The 15,451-nt window shown below is 51.7% G+C and overlaps 1 protein-coding gene across 13 annotated transcripts in view; it reads right to left on the minus strand.

The window, feature by feature from the left end:
* The window catches only part of PLEKHA6 (pleckstrin homology domain containing A6), a 94,599-nt gene that overhangs the window by 46,166 nt on the left and 32,982 nt on the right, over nucleotides 1–15,451 (minus strand). For 5 of the 13 annotated variants that reach the window (XM_074977704.1, XM_074977696.1, XM_074977705.1 and 2 more), the window contains exons 1-5: nucleotides 13,202–13,794; nucleotides 3,911–3,991; nucleotides 3,173–3,287; nucleotides 2,184–2,288; nucleotides 1,654–1,726 (exon numbers count right to left, since the gene is read on the minus strand). In XM_074977704.1, the coding sequence (XP_074833805.1) occupies nucleotides 1,654–1,726; nucleotides 2,184–2,288; nucleotides 3,173–3,287; nucleotides 3,911–3,991; nucleotides 13,202–13,233 (406 nt within the window). In that variant the 5' untranslated portion in view covers nucleotides 13,234–13,794. Of the gene's footprint in view, nucleotides 1–1,653; nucleotides 1,727–2,183; nucleotides 2,289–3,172; nucleotides 3,288–3,910; nucleotides 3,992–13,201; nucleotides 13,796–15,451 lie in introns of those variants that run through there. The other 8 variants (XM_074977699.1, XM_074977692.1, XM_074977693.1 and 5 more) reach the window with 2 other exon arrangements.

Below are 15,451 nucleotides of genomic sequence, written 5' to 3' on the forward strand. Positions count from 1 at the left end.
TCCATCACGCCTCTGTCGAACAGGGCTGAGGTTTCCCACAGACCCAGAGCTACTGTACAGAGAACCCTCGACATGTGCCACTGCAAGCTGCGTATAACTTGCTTTAATGCACATGAAGCACAGCTTGAGGCTGCTCTGCAGCCCCTTCTCCCTGCTGCGCAGCTGTCAGCCTGACAGCCACACCACTGGGGGAAGGCAGGGAGGAGCAGCCATGAAACTGACCAGACCTCGTGGGCTGGTCAGTTTCCTGGGAGGGGAGCTGGAAGCCAAGCAGCAGAGGGTTCCCATCTCCCCCTTGCGAGGGGCGTGAAAATTCGAGTTATGCAGGTTGCAGGAACACAACCCCCATGTACCTCGAGGGTTTGCTGTATAATGCCAGTCCCCACTCTTCCCCATGCCCTCTTTTTTTTCCCTCAGCGCCATGAGTACCAGCTCACCCTGCTGCCCAGAAAGCCAGCCTGGCCCCAAAAGGTCCAGGCAAAAGGGTGTCGGGGTTTATTTGCCGATGTTAATCATTGACACAGGGTTGGAACGTTGAGCATTCAGGTTCAAGGCGTGGCAAGAGCAGTGCCTCAGAGAGAGAGAGAGATTGCCAGGGCTAGCTTCTAGGCCAGTGAGTAAGGGAACAGCCAAGGCTCAGGCAGCTGGGGAATTTATATTAAGTACAATGTGTTGCCCTGTTGCCCCTGCAACCTACCTCTCACCGTGGTACTGCCACAGAAGAGGGTGCAGAAAAACCTAATGGTGCATGGATGGTGATACTCCGACTAATCTTTTCCATCCATGTGCAGAATAAATTTTATGTGCACACAGGCATGTGCGAATGTGCACCACCAGGAAACCTAAAACCTAGCGGTGGGCACTCTGCTAGTCAGCTGGGCGGCATTTGAACCTCTCCTGAGCAGCTGCACAAGAGCACCACTGACAGGGAGCACTGGCGGATCACACTAACTTCTGCAACTTTCATTCCAGGAGCACATCTAACTGCTGTCACCAGTGTTCCTTGTAAGCTGAGCTCTTGGGCAGCCGCCCAGGAGAGAGTCAAATGCCATCCAGCTAATTAGCAGAGCACCCACAGCACCCCCAGCTGGCAACATGTGTTTCTACGGGTGGCGCACATCTGCACAGAACAAGTTAATGCCACACATGGATGGGAGAAATTGGAGGGCACACCGGCTTTCACAGCCCACTCAGCGATGACGCCGACGTGCTGACTGCACGTGATTCCCAATCAGGTGGAAGGCACTCAGAACCCCGGAACAGAGCCTCAGCTCCGCATAAAAGCAGACTCTTCCCCTCCTCCTCTCACTGGCCGCGTCCCTCTCCCCGCCTCCACCTGCTTGGCCGGGCCTGCTCTGCATCAAAGACCAGACTGGGTTCTCTCCCCAGCACTTGACTCAGATCCCACCCCAGCTGCCCAGCCTGAGCCCTGGTTTTGCCTTATGCGGGGAACAGAAGTAAGCCACTGGGACAAGAGAGAGGGTTAAGGAACACAGAGATGACAATAGAAACGCGGCAGAGCTGGACGTTATTTCCAGCGGTGCCTGACTAGAAAGTAACACAGTTGGGGCTTTGGTGCTGGGAGCTGCCAGAGCTCGGCTCCATCAGACTGAACCCCCGGCTGGCTAGTTAGTCCTTGATCCCGCCACATACCTTTGTAATAGAAGAGGCAGCGATCCACCAGCACGAACCAGCGCTTATTCCATTGCTTCACGCCAGAGCTGGCCTGCAAGGGCAACACAAGTGAGTGGGCACGCCAGACCCGCTGCTGGTCACAAACAAGGAGAGGGATGAGTGTGAGCAAGCGGTTGGGGGTCGGGGTGAGTGACAGAGCCCAGCGGCACTGCACCATGCTGGTTTGCAGAAGCTGTCGTGTGTGTGTGGGGGGGGGGCGTTTGCTGGGAAGAGGTGCAGGCACCCAGCAGCACTGCTCTGGTCTGTGCCAGCTGCATCCTGGAGATGCTGTGGGGTTGGGGAAGTCTATTGGGCCAGTGCCTGGAACGGGCACCCAAGAGCCATGCCCCAGGCAGTTCCACCACAACACGAAGCGCGTGACCACCACCCGGCCCCCAGGGAGCCCCTCTCTGCTGGTGACCAGGTCAGCTGAGAGTGGAAGGTGGTGCTGCGAGTTGCGCAGCTCAGCCAGGGGAACACGCCCTGCAGCGGCACAAGGGAGACCGCACCTGCTTGAAGAGCCAGCCGCTTTTGGTGACGGCAGCGTTGGGGTTCCGCTTCATGGAGTTGGAGCGCTTCCCGAAGGCGATCCCCTTGCGGGAAGGGCGCGAGGCCTATGGAGAAGGAAAGGGGAGGCGTTCAGAGCCCGCGGGCATGACCAGGCTTGGAAGAGACCCTCCCGGGGGGACAGCAGAAACGGCTGGGGCATTCACTCTCTACGCACACCCCTGGGGAACAGTCTGACCCAGCCATGCAGCTCACTGAGCATGTGGCTGAGGGGAGCCATGCCACGTGGCCGTCTGACCCGTGCAGGAGAGCAGCAGCTTGCCTACTATCACATCGCCCCTTGGCAGATCCCTGCCATTTGTTTACTTCTACCAAGACAGCCACAGCTTCCTCCTCGCACACAGCTCCCAGCTTGGCCGAGCTGTTCCCTGCCACAAAACTAATCTCTCCCTTTGGTTTGCGGGGGCGCTGAGCCCGCCCAGGTCATTCCCCTGGGTGTGGAAGGGGTGCTCCGCCGCACACCGCCGCACACCTGGTTGCTCCGCCGCACACCGGAAAAAAAACTGAGCTGGAGCAGTATCATTGGTCCCGTTTGACAGAGGGGGAAACTGAGGCATGGGGCAAGAAAGCCACTTGGCTAAGAGCAGAGGGTCTGTGGCAAAGCTGGGGAAATGAACCTAGATCTCCAGAATGCCACGCCAGTGCCTTAACGCCAGCCTCCATCCTGGAATGCCTTTTGTGCTGCCTGGGGGCTGTCCCCAGTGACTCTGGCAGGTCACATACATCTGTTCAGCAGCCAACATCCACCAGGGCTTGTGTGCTTGGCTGTCCATGGCGCATGCAGCCAAAGAAGGGCTCTTTCAGCTGTCCGGCAGCAATAAGAATGCTAGGCTTAAGAGGTGGTTATTCCCAGCTGGCTTGTGGCACAGCTGGGAACAGACTCCAGGTCTCCTAGAGTCCTGGGCCTTTTCCCCGTGCGCCGTGAGCATACCCTGCCATTGGGTCGTTCTGGAGGCACCTCTGACACCATGCTGTGGTTGGATGATTCACTGCTGACGGTCGCTGGTCGCTTCCCGCCTGCCTTGCTGGACATGTCCAAGGTTGAGCTGCCATCAGCAGAGAGAAGGATGGGAGAAAAAGAAGATCCTTAGAGATCTCTGCAAGGACAGCTGAGGGACAACGGCCCAAGCATCTGCCACACAGCTTCCACTCACTGACACTTACAGAGCTCGCCTGTCCGCCCAAGACCAGAGCCAAAGCTACCTGAAATCTGTGGAGCATCTTTCCCTTGTCTTCTATTGGCGAGGCCCGCACTGTCTGAGCACACGCCATTCACCAACGTACACAGCCAAGCAAGGCTGTCTCAACCCTCACAGCAAATCCATGCTGTTCCCTACCACATGTGGTCGGTAGAGTCCCTTCCCTGTGATTGTCAAGTGTCAGAGGGGTAGCCGTGTTAGTCTGGATCTGTAGCAGCAACGAAGGGTCCTGTGGCACCTTATAGACTAACAGAAAAGTTTAGAGCATGAGCTTTCGTGAGCACAGACTCACAGATGCATCTGAAGAAGTGAGTTAACTCATGAAAGCTCATGCTCTAAACTTTTCTGTTAGTCTATAAGGTGCCACAGGACCCTTTGTTGTTCCCTATGATTGGCTCTCAATATTCCCTTAATTCTCTTCCCCACTGGTACCGCCCCCACCCCACAGCAGCATTTGAAAGCAAACCTACATCTGTAAGACAAATCTTGCGTTTTCCTTTGCGATCTGTCCAGTCACGGGGTGCAGAAAGGTGTTCCGTCTTTCATTGTGGCTGGAAAACACAGAGGGACAATTAAGTGGCTTTGGGGTGAGCTGAGTGAAATCCTCCGGGTGCTGGCTGTGTGGTTATGGAGCACCCCAGACCTCGTTTGGCTTTGTGGGCCTGTCCAAAGTGCTGGGAGTTGCAGGTGTAGGATATGACAACGGCCTATAACTGAAGGGTTAACCGTGCTCCACCATCAGCTTCTTTTTCCCACTGCTCAAGAACAAATTTCATCTCATTAAAGGCAGAAAGGAAATTTGGTGACTCTACATGTAAGAAAATGACCAGGTTCATCAAGCCACATGCTTTAGGGCCTATGTTTCCCACCAGACACGGTCAGGGAGGCTTCCCCTCCTCTACCATAGTGTTTGGCTTAACACTGTGCTGTTAGGTACATTTTGTATACACAGCTCTGAGGCTTCCTGCACTGCCTAATGCTGGAGATGGGATACCAGCCTAGACAGGCATCTGGTCTCTTCTTGTGCAGCTGGTCTCATGACTGAGGATGAGTGAATCTCAGGCAGCTAGATGTGGAGAGAACCTCAGTATGTTTGGGGGTTTGTAAAGTTAATGTAGGTCCAGAAACTACAGGAACCTGTAATGCCAATGGGTTGTGTAGGAGCTGGGGGAGAGTTATGTGATTCTGTTGTACTCACCCCCTCCCACCTTTGGGGTAAGGAGCGGCTTGCCTTGCATTAGGGACAGGCGAATCTGTCTGTCCCACAGGGTGGCAGAACAAAAGCTGAGCTGAGTGGTTCCAATCACACTCCCTTTTCAGCCTCAAATTTGTGGGCTTTGGGGTTGTAATTTCATCTCAGCCCTAGGTGCCAGCCAGCGAATGGACGTGACTCCTTCCTGGCAGGAGGGGATGGTATGCAGGAGCCTTGGCAAGCCAGCAAGGCTGAAGAGAGACAAGGTCAGAGCAGAGTGTGGAGATAAACACACACATCAGAGCCCACCCGCCAGCAGGCCTGGCCAACAGGTGGTGCTGGGAGATGTGTTTTATCCGTGCACAGCACTCTCAGTCTTCTCTTCCCCTGAGCAACGACACCACAAAGGCAGAGCCTGCTCGGGCCAATACCCACAGTACTTTCACTTCCCCAGGTATACGTCCAGCCCTGATAGATGGAAGTGTGTATGCCATGTTAACTGTTCGCCCTGGTCCTGACATAGCACACCAAACCAGGCTAGCATTAACCACTTCTCTGCCGCCCTGCTTGGATTCCGCAGGCCGTTTGGAGGAGCGGTAGGGATGGGAAGGCAGGGCTTTCACAGGTTCCAATAGACAGGGGTTAATGAATAGCCTCTCAATATCATTCATCTGTTGTAACAGCCTAGCCCACCTGTCTTCGCAGGGTTTCCTCATCAACTTTGCCACGTGATGCAGCCCTATGTTCTAACACCCCAAGAAACAGCAAGCGCAGTGGTGTATGTTATTACAAGACACCCACGTATGTACTGCAGCACAGCTGGGCATATAGAGGTGCGAGTAAATGAAGTAAGAGCTACATGACCACAGCCACACCAACGTGGATTTCATAGACGTGGCTTTACCTTGGCTCTCTGCTACCTGAGTGGCTGTCAGTACCCACAGCAATCACACCCACAGCACTTTCTGGACCTGCATCTCCAAGCCCTCTAGAGAGAGGGGCTGGGATTAGTCATTCAGTTTTACAAAGCAAGCAGCGCAGGCCTGGAGAGGGACTCATTGCGGGAGGGACGGAGCTCCCACCGACCCTCTCTGGTTTCAGTGTGCTCAGGTCGCAAGGGTCAGCTCCTGTGAGCCTCACACGGAACAGGACCTTGCACCTTGAGTGGGTCCAGTGGAACGTCTCAGGCCACGTGTGGGGTGCAGCGTTACTGAACACGAGCCAGGGGAACAGCACCGGCACTCAGTCCAAAGCCAAATGTGGGAGACCCGGCTCCTTGTCCTCTGCTCGAACCACTAGGCTACAACCAGCGCCCAAATAAATATGGTCAAACACAAGTCCCGATCTTGCTCCCAAGCCCTCTGATTTCCAAGGGGTCGCTTGGGTGCAGCAGAGCAGAACTGGGCCCACTGCTTCTAGCTCAGAGCCCCCCGCACAGGACTCAGCTGCAGGAGCAAGGCTCTCTGTCCTTTCCTGCGTCTGTGACTGGCCAGGGGAGAACATTCTTTGCCAGCAATCGCTAACTAGCTGGAAGAAATCGGACTAATCCTGGATAATAGTCACACCCTGTACTGCTGCTTTCCAGGTGTGCCAGCACGCAGAATCCCACGGGGTCTCTGCACATGGGATTTAAAGGAGCGGGCTGTGGCTACTAGATAGACTCGTGTAGTGCTGGGGAGGAGCCAGTGGTCGCGGTACTTGTTGGTACCAAGGACACACGAAAGGGTAGGCGAGATGTCCTAGAGGCCAAATTTAGGTTGCTAGGAAAGAGAGTGAAATCCAGGACCTCTAAGGTGGCATTCTCTGAAATGCTTCCTGTTCCATGCACAGGGCCAGGTAGGCAAGCAGAACTACAGAGTCTCAATGCGTGGATGAGACGATGGTGTAGGGAGGAGGGGTTTAGATTGGTTAGGAACTAGGGACACTTTTGGGAGAGGGGGAGCCTATGCAGGAAGGATGGGCCCCACCTAAATCAAAGGGGATCCAGACTGCTGGCACTAAACATTAAAAAGGTCGTAGAGCAGTTTTTAAACTGAGAGATGGGGGAAAGCTGATTGGTGCAGAAGAGCACGTGGATCGGACAGAAACTCCTCTTAGAGGAGAATCCATCGATAGAGAGACTCTAGGCTTTAGTGAAAAAGGGAGGAGGGGAGATACCAAACAACTGGCTAGCTCAGACAGACAATCACATATAAAAGAATCTAATACAGCTGGGATGGGAAGACAAATAAGCAGAGGCAAATCTTTGAAATGCTTCTACACAAATGCTAGAAGTCTGACTAATAAGATGGGTGAACTAGAGTACCTTGTATTAAAGGAGGAAATTGACATATTAGGCACCACGGAAACCTGGTGGAATGAAGACAATGTATGGGGGACAATCATACCAGGATATAAAATATATCAGAAGGATAGAATGGGCCGTGTGGGTGGCGGAGCGGCGCTGTATGTGAAAGATAACGTAGAATCAAATGAAATAAGAATTTTAAATGAATCAAAATGTTCCCTAGAATAACTATGGACAGTAGTTCCAAGCTCTACTAAGAATATAGCAGTAGGGATGTATTATCGACCACCTGATCAGGACGGTGATAGTGATGTTGAAATGCTAAGGGAGATTAGAGAGGCTACCAAAATAAAACACTCAATAGTAATGGGGGATTTCAATTACCCCCATATTGACTGGGTACGTGTTACATCAGAACGAGATGTAGAAATAAGATTTCTTGATGCCATTAACGACTGCTTCTTGGACCAGCTGGTATGGGAACCCTCAAGTGGAGGGGCAATTCTTGGTTTAGTACTGAGTGGAGCACAGGATCTGGTCCATGAGGTCACTATTACAGGACCACTTGGGACTAGTGATCATAAAGTAATAACATTTAATATTCCTGTGGTGGGAAGAACACCTCAGCAGTCCAACACTCTGGCATTTAATTTCAAAAGGGGGAATTATGCAAAAATGAGGAGGTTAGTTATACAGAAACTAAAAGCCAGAGTGAGTGGAACAAAAACCCTGCAAGCTGCATGGAAGCTTCTCAAAGACACTATAATAGAGGCCCAAATGAAATGTATACCCCAAATTAAAAAACACACTAAGAGACCGAAAAAAGAGCCACCATGGGTTAACACCCATGTAAAACAAGCAGTGAGGGATAAAAAGGCATCTTTCAAAAGGTGGAAGGCAAATCCCAGTGAGGTAAGTAGAAAGGAACATAAACACTACCAAATTAAGTGTAAAACTGTAATAAGGAAAGCCAAAAAAGATTTTGAGGAACAGCTAGCCAGACGCTCAAAAAGTAATAACAAAATGTTCTTTAAATACATTAGAAGCAGGAAGCCTGCTAAAAAACCAGAGGGTTCCCTAGATGATCCAAATACAAAAGGAGCAATCAAAGATGATAAAGCCATTGCGGAGAGACTAAATGATTTCTTTGCTTCAGTCTTCACGGCTGAGGATTTGGGGAGAGTCCTAAACCTGCTCCATTTTTTGCGGGAAATGAAACTGAGGAACTGTCCCGGATTGAAGTGTCATTAGAGGAGGTTTTGGAACAAATAGATAAACTTAATGTTAACAAATCACCGGGACCGGATGGCATTCATCCAAGGGTTCTGTAAGAACTTAAATGGGAAATTGCAGAACTATTAACACTAGTTTGAACCTGTCCTTTGCATCTGCTTCCGTACCTAATGACTGGAAGATAGCTTATGTGACACCAATATTTAAAAAAGGGCTCTGGAGGTGACCCTGGCAATTACAGACCGGTAAGTTTAATGTCAGTTCCAGGCACATTAGTTGAAACAATAGTAAAGAATAAAATTGTCAAGCACATAGAAGAACATAATTTGATGGGCAAAAGTCAACATGGTTTCTGCAGAGGGAAATCGTATCTCACTAATCTTTTAGAGTTCTTTGAAGGTGTTAACAAACGTACAGAGAGGTGAGATCCAGTGGATATAGTATACTTAGACTTCCAGAAAGCCTTTGACAAGGTACCTCATCAAAGGCTCTTATGTAAATTCAGTTGTCATGGGGTAAGAGGGACGGGTCTTTCATGGACTGAGAACTGATTAAAAGACAGGAAACAGGGTAGGCATAAATGGTAAATTTTCCAAATGGAGACGGGTAACTAGTGGTGCCCCCCAAGGATCAGTCCTAGGACCAGTCCTGTTCAATTTCTTCATAAATGATCTGGAGAAGGGGGTGAGCAGTGAGGAGGCAAAGTTTGCAGACGACACTAAACTGTTCAAGATAGTCAAGACAAAGGCAGACTGTGAAGAACTTCAAAAAGATCTCAGCAAACTGAGTGACTGGGCAACAAAATGGCAAATGAAATGTAATGTGGATAAGTGTAAGGTAATGCACATCGGGAAAAATAACCCCAACTATACTTACAATACAATGGGGGCTAATTTAGCTATAACTAATCAGGAAAGAGATCTTGAAGTTATCATGGATAGTTCCTTGAAAACATCCATGCAGTGTGCAGAGGCCGTCAAAAGGGCAAATAGGATGTTAGGGATTATTAAAAAAGGGTTAGAAAATAAGACAAGGAGTATCTTACTGCCCCTGTATAAATCTATGGTATGCCCACATCTTGAATACTGTGTGAAGATGTGGTCTCCTCACCTAAAAAGAGATATCCTGGCACTGAAAAAAGTTCAGAAAAGGGCAACTAAAATGATTAGGGGCTTGGAGCAGGTCCCCTAGGAGGAGAGGCTAAAGAGACTGGGACTTTACAGTTTAGAAAAGAGGAGACTAAGAGGGGGACACGATAGAGATATATAAAATTATGACAGGTGTGGAGAGGGTGAACAAGGAGAAGTTATTTACTTGTGCCTATAATACAAGGACTAGAGAGCACCAAATGAAATTAATGGGTAGCAGATTTAAAGCTAATAAAGGAAAGTTCTTCACTCAGCGCATAGCTAACCTGTGGAACTCCTTGCTGGAGGAGACTGTGAAGGCTAGGACTATAACAGAATTTAATAAAGAGCTTGATAAATTCATGGAGGTTAGGTCCATAAAAGGCTATTAGCTAAGGGTGGGAATGGTGTCCCTGGCCTCTGATTGTCAAGGGCTGGACATGGATGGCAGGAGACAAATCGTTTGATCATTGTCTTTGGTCCACCCTCTCTAGGGCACCTGGCACTGGCCAGTGTCGGCAGACAGGCTACTGGGCTGGATGGACCTTTGGTCTGACCCAGTGTGGCCATTCTTATATTCTTACCAGCTGGGGGGAAGCAGATGAGATGACAGCTTCTGACAGCCCTGCAGGTAGGGCAGAATGGTGCCGGAAAACAGACACAATAAAATCAGAGGAAATACCCCTTTACCTTTGTCCCCAGACTACACGCCAACTGCAGGGGGTTTTGTGAAGGATCAAAGCAGAGGTGGCCAAGCCCAGATCATGGGCGGATCCAGGCAGAGGGCACAACCTTGTCACCACAACAGGGTGTGAGTTGTCACACTGAAATGTGTATGGGTTTGCCACCCTTCATGAATGACAAATTGCAGCACAGCCTCCCTTCGCCAGGCCACACGCTGCAGAATCAGTGCAGCCAACGTCATCTGTGCTCCCCCGCAAGGTGTGCAGAATAGAGTGCTGTGCCAGGGGGCCCGATGGCTGAGACCTCATTAGCCTTGCAGGACGTGTCACAGAACATCGACTGTGACTTGAGGAGACAGGAACATGAAACAATCAAATTAGCTCAGTAATATTTTCTGGTGCGCTGTTCTGAAGTGGGAAAAGCTCACCGCTGACGTAATTCTACTTAGCCTGCTGCTTTTCTTCCTGGTTGCCCCAGTCACAATAGTAATGGCCCTGCAGCCCTATTAAGTGCAAATTAGGGAGACTGGACGGCACATGGGAAGCCTGTTTATAATTAGAGGTGGAATTGCATCACTACGAGCTTGATTCTGCAACGTGTGTGAGTTGAACATGAGAACGGCTATGCTGCATCTGACCAAAGGTCCATCTAGCCCAGTATCCTGTCTGCTGACAGTGCCACCGATGCCAGATGCCCCAGGGGGAATGAACACAACAGGCAATCATCACGGGACCCCTTCCCTGTCATTCATTCCCAGCCTCTGACAAACGGAGGCTAGGGAAACCACCCCTGCCCATCCTGGCTAATCAGTGCTGACGGATCTATCCTCCATGAATTTATCTAGGGTTTTGTTTGAACCCTGTTAAAGTTCTTGTCTTCAGTGCAGGCATTCTCACTACACCCCTGACAAGTGGGCAGGACTTTCACTCCCAACATGCAGAGAGACTGCATGACTTGTCCAAGGTCACTCATGGATTCTGTAATAGCAAGCAGTCCTGTGGCACTGTAAAGGCCACCACAGGAGCTTTCACAGGGAAGATCCATGAACAGAGGCTACATCCTAAATTAGTTTTCTTCCTGCTGGATTATAATATAGAAAGGGGCAGAGTTCAGGAGCTTTTCCAACTGTGCTGCTGAGTGCTAAATGCCCTGTACAGTTTCCACCTGTTATGAGTTAGATTTCCCAATTTCCTAGTGTGGATGGAGCCATCCAGGGTCTGAATCTTCCCTGCCTTGTACCTTTGTAGCCATTTGCATCTGTGTACAGAGAATGCAAAGCCCTCCTGTAACAAGCTGTACCCTTTTTGCTAAAGCTATTTAGTTCAATCAAGGCATCTTTGCCTCTGGATGCTCAGGCTGGTTTATCATGGCCTAGCTTGTGCCTTTCGTCTGCTAAACCAACAAAAACCAGGTTTAAACCAATACGAGTACCCACCCACTAAACTATACCAGTGTAACATCGTACTTCCATTTAATCCAGTGCCACTCCCACACGCAGACAGACTCTAAAACGCTCTGGATTGGGAATGGCCACATTTTATCCTCCCCCACTCGGGTGTGGATGGCTGCAGGAGGGGCAAAGCAATGGAGAACCGCTCAACCCGCAAGCTCCTTCTCATCCCAGTAGAGGCAGCATGACAAGCTACCTTCTACACATTCAGGTAGGGCCTGACCCATAGCTCACAAAAGTCCAGGGGAGTTTTCCTAAAGACTTTGGTGGGTTTTGAATCAGGCTCTCAGCAGCCAGGATGCAGAACCCCAGTGCTCAGCAGGTTACAGACGTAGGCTGTGCTACAATTCTGGATCTCACCTGGGTGACTTAGAAATGGAGGTTAAGGCATGAGTACAAGTTCAGTACCAGGTTTGCTTGACCCTGTTCAATGGCGGTTTGCAGTGTTCCTCTAGAGAACAGAGCGCGTCGGCAATGTAATTGTCACCCCTCCTTGGCCTCCAGGTCCTAGGAAGACGCCAGCTACCTACATGCAGCTCCCTGCACAGAATGTGGTCTCCCTCATCACAGCAGCTGAGCTCTGACAAGCAGCACAGCCGAGCACCGGGCAATTGTGCGATGAAAATCCACCAATGACGTCACCATGCCAACAACCACACACGGCCTAAAGTCAGCAGACCGGGGGTAGTAGGAGCAAGAAAAACAGCTGCCATGCCCCAGTTCAGCCCTCCGCCCAGTCACTTGCAAGTTTCACCTGCAGGCCTGGGATAAGGCCAAAGTTGGAGGGGATTATGTTGGCTGGCAGGATCCCTGCTGCAAGGAGTGCTGCCTGTATATCTCCTTTACTGCCCCAACCCCAGTACTCTCACCTAACACTTCTCTCTTTCAGTTGCTTTTCCCCCCAGACACCGTCGGCTAACTTGCAGGGCTTTCGTTAGAACATGCCCCAGATGAAAGAGGGGGAAATCTCATTCCCCACCTTGGGCCATCATAAATCAGGATGCTGAATTTAACAAAGAAATTCACATCCTTAAGCAACCCCACTTCCTTACTGCTACTCTTCTAACTAGGAATGAGAGGGTACGGGTGTTTTGGTTGCTCTGGGGTGCCCCCGGTTTTAAAAATAATCCCATAAAAACCAGGGGTTTTAGAAAGATCCTGCAGCATTACCTAAGCAGTGACACCTTCCCTCTGCCCCACTCCAGCTGGCAGGAAATGTCCTTTCAAAGGGAAGCACCAACAAGCATTTCTGCCCCTGGATACAAGAGGGACCCTTTAGCAAAGCTGATGTCTCCAGTGCTGTCAGAATTAAGGGGTGTGGACAGGTAACCCTTCGGGTTCTCAGCGTGCCTGTTCATCAGCCGTTCATTCATTCTGACAGCCAGCAGCAGGTTTCTCTTTCTCATCAGGCACATCTCTTTCTCATCCCGCCCCTCCTTCCCCCAGCTGCCAACCTTGATAGCTCTTTGCAGCTTCAACTGCCTCCTTCCTCCCACCCACCCCCCCTCCTTCAGCTTCCCCAGGTCCTTCCAGAGCCGAGTCACTTCCTGGGAACCTCCTGAAACAACTCCTCTCCCAGCACAGACCTGGCTCTCCAAACTCCTGAGTTAAGCGTCTCCTACCCAAGCACTGCAATGCAGCAGTCACTGACCAAGCTGAAGTTCCCTCCTCCACTTCTTAACACACACCCCCAAGCAAAGCTCCCCAAAGGCAACGAACTGCACCTGCCTTCCTGGCTGGCTCCCTCTGCCCTCTCCAGCCCTGTTGTTCTCACCAGGTGAGTCCTACCTGGCCCGACGGTCTGCCCGGAACTTTAGCATGGTCACAGGTCCCTGTGTTGTGCTCAGCAGTGATCCCCAGCGGCCACCATCCCAGAGGAGAGAGGTAAGCCGTCCTGCCACTCCAGTGGCTCTTCTATGGCACTAGGCAATGTACCCTGGGGACCACCCTGCCGTGGCAGGGAGACGGAGTGGGTGAACTAAAACGTTTTCCATCCTCATTGTCAGCTTGTCTGATTCCTTCGAGTTCAGCTCTGGTCGTATTAGCTTCCCGCTCCTGCCCTCTCTTTTATTCCTGGGCGCACGTAAGGAGAGAGAGGCGCCTGTTCTCTCTAGGCTGCGGGATCTAGTCTCTCTCTCCGTCCAGGCTCATCCTTCAAACTGAACAATGCTTGCAGTCTTGCGTGCAGGAGCTGCCAGCAGGCACGGCGAGCATGGAGTGAAGGATAAAAAAAATCCCCAAGGAGAGAAAGGTGAAGGGCAGAGACTCTGACACACACACACTCATGCGTCAGGTGCAGATGGAGGAGAATTTATGCTGCAGGCTGACCCTACCCTCTTGGGTACAAGGGAGAAGCCCTCGGTGAGGCTGATGGGGAAAAGCGGAAGGTTATGGGGTTTGTTTTTCAGGAAGAGACACTTGGCTCCTCTGGCCCCTCCCTGGAGTAATCATCCCACACTGGAGCAGTCAGCAGCTCTGTGAGGGAAGGCGCCTGCTACGGGGATGGGAGCCATTCGACAGAACGAGTAAACTGCTGACAGGCTGAGCAGATGTTTACTGGGTCATGGAATGGGAATTATTAAACGGGTCCCGCATACTGCTGCTCCTTTTTAGTCCCTCACCTTCAGACAGTTCTAATGCAGTGTTATGTTCCTCCCCAAAGCTAGTCATTCTTGCTTCTGCCAAGGCACAGCAGTATCATTTTAGGATGGGAGCGTGGCCTAGTGGTAAGAGAATAGGCCTGGGAGCAGGGTTCCCTGTAAGCTGAGTGCCTGGGTGAGAGGCATTCCAATGTCACCCAGCTGGTCAGCAGAGCACCCAGAGCCAGGAGTGTGCGTTTCTACCTCTGGTGGTGGTGCATATGCCTTGGTGCTCATAACAAAATTTATTCCGCACATGGATGGAAATAACTAGAGGGAACACAGCCTGGCAGTCAGACAGCTGCAAGGGAGTGTTTTCTAGAGTCACAGCCTCACTCACAGAGGGAAATTGTTAGGGTTCACAAAACCTATGCAGCCCCAGCCTTAAAGGGAAAGCACTGGAGGCAGACAGCAAGGTGGCTGACCCTGCAACTCACTGTCTGCCTCAGGCCGGCACTTTAAAAAGCACAATTCAGTCCTTCCCCACGGTTAGCAGTATCAGCTGGAGGAGGCAGCGAGGGGGGAATGAAGCAGTGACATTTGAAAGAAACCTCCAAACAAGGAAGTAGCGATCGGGATACCAGCTGGCTTACATCACCCAGGATTCACTCCCGCTGCCTGGATTGCAGCACAGGGCTGCGAGCACCTCGCTATGCTACTGCCACAGAACTCGGGGTGGGGGGGGCGCTGTCACGCGTAACCGACCAATCGGCAGTGCTGCCGCCCCCCCCGCATTCCGCTGGGTAATTCCGAGAAGCCGTCCCTTCCCGGAAGACCTTCAAACCAAGCCAGCACCCCAGGGACAGGCCACAGCTCATGCAGCACTGCTAAGCTTCCAGCTACAACCCTTGGGCAGGGAGACAAAGACCCGTAGGCCAAAAGGGACCATGTTCATCAAATCAGACCTCCTGCATGACCCAGGCCAATGGGGAGCAGGCAGGGCTGGAGGATGGAGGGTTAATCCAGAGCTGTCCCATTCATAGGAGGAACCGGGGTGGCCCTGTGCCAGCAGCTACCCTGGCATCCGAAGGATAGGTGGGGGCAGGATTACCTGGGGCAGGATGCAGCCGTGGTGGCTACAGGGGTCACCACTGCTTGCCCTCCTGCTCTGCTCTGCTCCGCTCCGCCATGCCCTCCCACTGCCTGTGGAGAAGCAGGGCTCAGTGGGTCCAGAGGGTGCGGAGGGGCACAGCAGAGCAGGGAGCCTCTTGTGCTACCCATGTGGTGAGTGAGGGGTCAGAGGAGGCCACTGCTGCTGCTGCCACTGCCACCACCACACCCTGTCCACAGTCAATCCCCAGCCTGCTTGGTCAGGAAAGGGGGCAGGGTGGGGGTGGAGCAGGGGAGAGCTGGGGCCTGCGGTGCAGAGGGGTTGCCCTGGGTCCTGCACCTGGGGCAC

This window comes from Carettochelys insculpta, chromosome 26 (genome assembly GCF_033958435.1).
Source record: "Carettochelys insculpta isolate YL-2023 chromosome 26, ASM3395843v1, whole genome shotgun sequence".
Taxonomy (NCBI): Eukaryota; Metazoa; Chordata; order Testudines; family Carettochelyidae; genus Carettochelys; species Carettochelys insculpta.